Source organism: Zerene cesonia, chromosome 2, assembly GCF_012273895.1.
Source record: "Zerene cesonia ecotype Mississippi chromosome 2, Zerene_cesonia_1.1, whole genome shotgun sequence".
Taxonomy (NCBI): domain Eukaryota; kingdom Metazoa; phylum Arthropoda; class Insecta; order Lepidoptera; family Pieridae; genus Zerene; species Zerene cesonia.
The window spans coordinates 741199-745159 of record NC_052103.1 but is presented as its reverse complement, the minus strand read 5'-3'; the positions used below and the strand labels follow the sequence as shown (position 1 = coordinate 745159).

At 34.8% G+C, this 3961-nt stretch overlaps 1 protein-coding gene across 1 annotated transcript in view; it reads right to left on the bottom strand.

Moving 5' to 3' along the window:
- Positions 1–3961, bottom strand: part of LOC119834438 (LIM domain kinase 1) — a 24174-nt gene that overhangs the window by 16023 nt on the left and 4190 nt on the right. The window contains exons 2-3 of the mRNA XM_038358801.1: positions 725–815; positions 286–400 (exon numbers count right to left, since the gene is read on the bottom strand). Coding sequence (XP_038214729.1) covers positions 286–400; positions 725–815 — 206 coding nt within the window. The remainder of the gene's footprint in view (positions 1–285; positions 401–724; positions 816–3961) is intronic.

Below are 3961 nucleotides of genomic sequence, written 5' to 3'. Positions count from 1 at the left end.
TATTAAAAATTATTTTATAGTTTTTAGTTTGATGTGCTCGAAAAGCGTGTTTTTTAGTTTTTTTAAACTATATTTTATATATATTTAAATATATAAATTACGTGTTACATTATTTGCCCGCGATGAAAACCCAAACTACTCAGCCAATTTTAATAAAATTCGCACACAATGTGCAATCCGACTGCAACTATAATCTACTACTATATCTTTTAAGCTTATATTTCAATTACGATAAACTACTACTCGGGCGGAGCCGGGGCGTCCAGCTAGTACTATACAACGAACCTCTGAACATTGCTGACAAATATCGCCAAATCGCGCCCAGTAATCCGCCTGACAGAACAGAAGCCCGCCTTTTTCAAAGTACCACGTCGTCAGCTGAGCGTCGCAAACTGAGCACCTGGAAAATATCATGAGAAAAAATATATTTTCCGTACTAATCTCTTTTTGAAAAAGAAAGATAACCTTACTCAAAAAGTAAAAAAAGGCAAGTCAAGTCTAAGTAGGTGGTTGTTTTAATTAAGCCAACTAAATTGTTTTGTTAAAAATGGACTTAATCTCCTTTTTTCATCGACGATCGGATAATTACATGAATTCTTTTATCAGAAAACATAAACAAATCATCAAAATCGGTCCGACCAGTTAAAATTTCTAAGGTAAAAATAGAAATGCAGTGGCTCAAGCGCCTTCTACTTTTTCTGAAGTCGATTAAAACCAATCTCACCTAAAACAGTCCTTGTGCCAATCCTGCCCCAGCGCCGACACGTAGTCCTCATCCCCCAAGTCGTTCAGACACCCGGCACAGCTGTGGCTTTCTGCAACAATAACGTTTAATCATAAATTAGCTTTAATTTTTAGTTTTATAGCATTGAAATGCTTTATAAATGAGAAATTTATAAAGAATAGAAAAAATTTGATCACGAGGCAGGATTCGAACCTGCGTTTCTTGCCTAACCTTAGCAACGCCTAGCCTCTCGGCCGCCCGTGACGCGTTTTTTCTATTCTTTCAAAATTTCTCATAAATTAGCTGTTGCCCGCTGCTTCGTCTGTGTGGTCAAGATTCATCTCTTTTGGAAGTGGAATTTAACAGAATCTTTTCTTAGTGGATGCCTATATCTATATGCTTGCATCTGAATTTTGGTCAGATCGCTCCAGTAGTATAGCCTATGCGTTGATAGATGAGTCGATCACTTTTGCGTTTTTTTAAAGATAAACTGATTAGTTTGAACGCTTGTAAACGTTAAGTTTGTTAAGGAGGTTTATTCCATTGAAAAAGTGAGTATCTTCGGCTGAAATTACTTTATTCCCATGAAAACGATATGATGATATACAGAGGTTACAGAATCCGGCCTCATACGACTCACACTTGGCCGTTGTTTTAATTTATAAGATACGGGGTAAAACCTTTATATACATCATTAAACAAGTCACGTGCTATAATTATTTCGTTTTAAACGATAACAATGCTTTGATTTATACTGTGATAGCCACTATAATGATTAAATTCTAAATCAAAATAGTGTTTTATCTATTAAAACATCAATACATGATAATATATTGGATAAAACAAAGCAAACAAGGAAGTATTTAGACATTTTGTTTCTTGAGAATTTATTCTTAATACATAATACGTATACACAATATTAAGGGATAGAGACCACTTAAGTTACACTTAAGGCCGCCCAATAAATTTTACTCTCTTTGAATATCTAAATAATTTAAACTGCACATTTTTTTATACCTATAGTATGTTTGCTACGCGAATTATCCGCTACTTATGAATAGTTTTGGATGTTTTAATTTTATATGTTCAATACAAATTGATAGGTTAGCACGACTGTATAAGGAGATACAGTAGATATCGTAATAAAAACTGAAAACGTTTGGAATTAACGCAGATCCTTGTAAGCACGAGATTATGATTTGCAATCTCTGGCAGCAAATTGATTACATGCAACTTATAATATAATATTCCTACAAACAACAAAACAAGTGCAGTCCCTGTTTGATGTCCCGAGCTATTAACAACTAGACGTGTGCAACTCGGGCTCGCCCCCCGAGCGATAACTGTGTAGTTTTCTTTGAACGACTGTATGGAATATATATGTGTGTGCTTGTATTGTTTAGTCAATAATAATTTTCTATAATAGGTCCCTGGGAGGGAAGCACCACTATAAATTCTAAAATGGGACCAATCCTATGGTGCCTCTAAGAATCACTCCTGTAACCGACTGAAGTGATTCTTTTTGTGTTTTATAGGAAACCCGTCGACAATAAAAATGACGTGTTTTGATAAAAACACATAACGATATCTATTTAACTCTCGTTTCAAAGCGAACCTAGTTGTTTTCTCAAACAACATTCAAGTGGCAGCAAAAATATCCATACAATATAAATCCAGACACAAACAATAACTCCAAGTACATAGAAGATCAAGGTCAACGCTATTACAAATATTCAAGAAACGCGCGACGTACGTGCTGTATCTTCTACCGTTTTCCTAGAAACAAGTGAAGCAAAACAATTCTATACGACTATAGCGAATGTGATGCTATTTTGAAAAATTGCGACTCGGACACGTTCAAATCTGGTGCCGACTAAACTCCCGGTTTCGTCTATATTTCCTACTTCCTATCCTACCAATCCTACTATCCTACTAATCTACTTCACTTCACAAATACTATAAATGCGAAAGTTTGTAAGGATGTGTGTTTATTTGTTGCTCTTTCACGCAAAAACTAATGAACCGATTGCAATGAAATTTGGTACGTAGACAGCTGGACAACTGGAATAACATATAGGCAACTTTTTATACCGATATTCCTACGGAATACGGACTTACGCGGGTGAATCCACGGGGCGCAGCTAGTATACTCATATTATCCATTTATAAACTCTCTCTACTCTACTACTCGAACACCCCTAAATGACAACGTGCCTACTTTTGCCATCGGCACTCGCGCTTACGTTAAATATGATGTTTTTACTTACGCAATTCCCACATTAGGAGTGAAACGGTATATGCCACGAAGCTGAGTGTGAACATAAAAAAAACAAACATGCGAAGTTGCAAAAACAGTTGTTTACAATTAACAAAAAAAAAAAAACATGTTTTTATCATATACTCTGGAGACCATGCTGTAGGTATACAACAAAAAAAAAAAAAATTCCCGCCAATCACCCCTTTTCACAATAACAATTTGAAATTGGAACACATATGCAGCGCGTTCTCTCCATGCTTAGTTAATTAAGACTACATCCAGGTAAATGCATGATGCTTGTAGCTAAGCGCATGTGCAAAGCCCGAGATAAACTTAGCTTGTAGGTTGATGGACAAACACCTATTTGATCGGAAAGGTAATGAGAGGTAACAATATTAATAACGTATTTTGAATTCATGCATTTATTTTAATACAATTGTTTGTCTTTTTATTTCTAAACACTAATTAACCTGATAAAAATGCATATAAAGTAAATTAGTTGTTTTATGACATCGAAGCTTTCTGTTCGGATAAAGAATATGATCTTATTAATAGTTTATTTTTTCCTATCTAAAATTTAAGTAATTTTCGAACGTCCTGTATAACTAGATAATGTATAAGCTATATTTAACAAAGTTATTTTCGCGTTTAAAATATTAGTGGGATAGTAGGTTATCTAGGTGAAACGTTTGAAGACTTACGATTTGTAAGGTTGCATCACGATACAATATTTTTACATTCATTCAAATATTTAATAATTATGAAATATCAGTTAATGCTTTAACAATAGCAAAGAGAATATTTTAGTTATTTGACAATAAAGGGTCATATTATGCAATGCAGTCACGTACAAAAGCTGGCACAAAAGGCGGGTAAATATGGCGGGAAAATCCTGCGTAAACGACCGGGAGATGGTGACACAAATTACTAGGTCATTTGTACCAGTATGGCGGTTCTTCAGTGGTCTAATTACGTAAAGG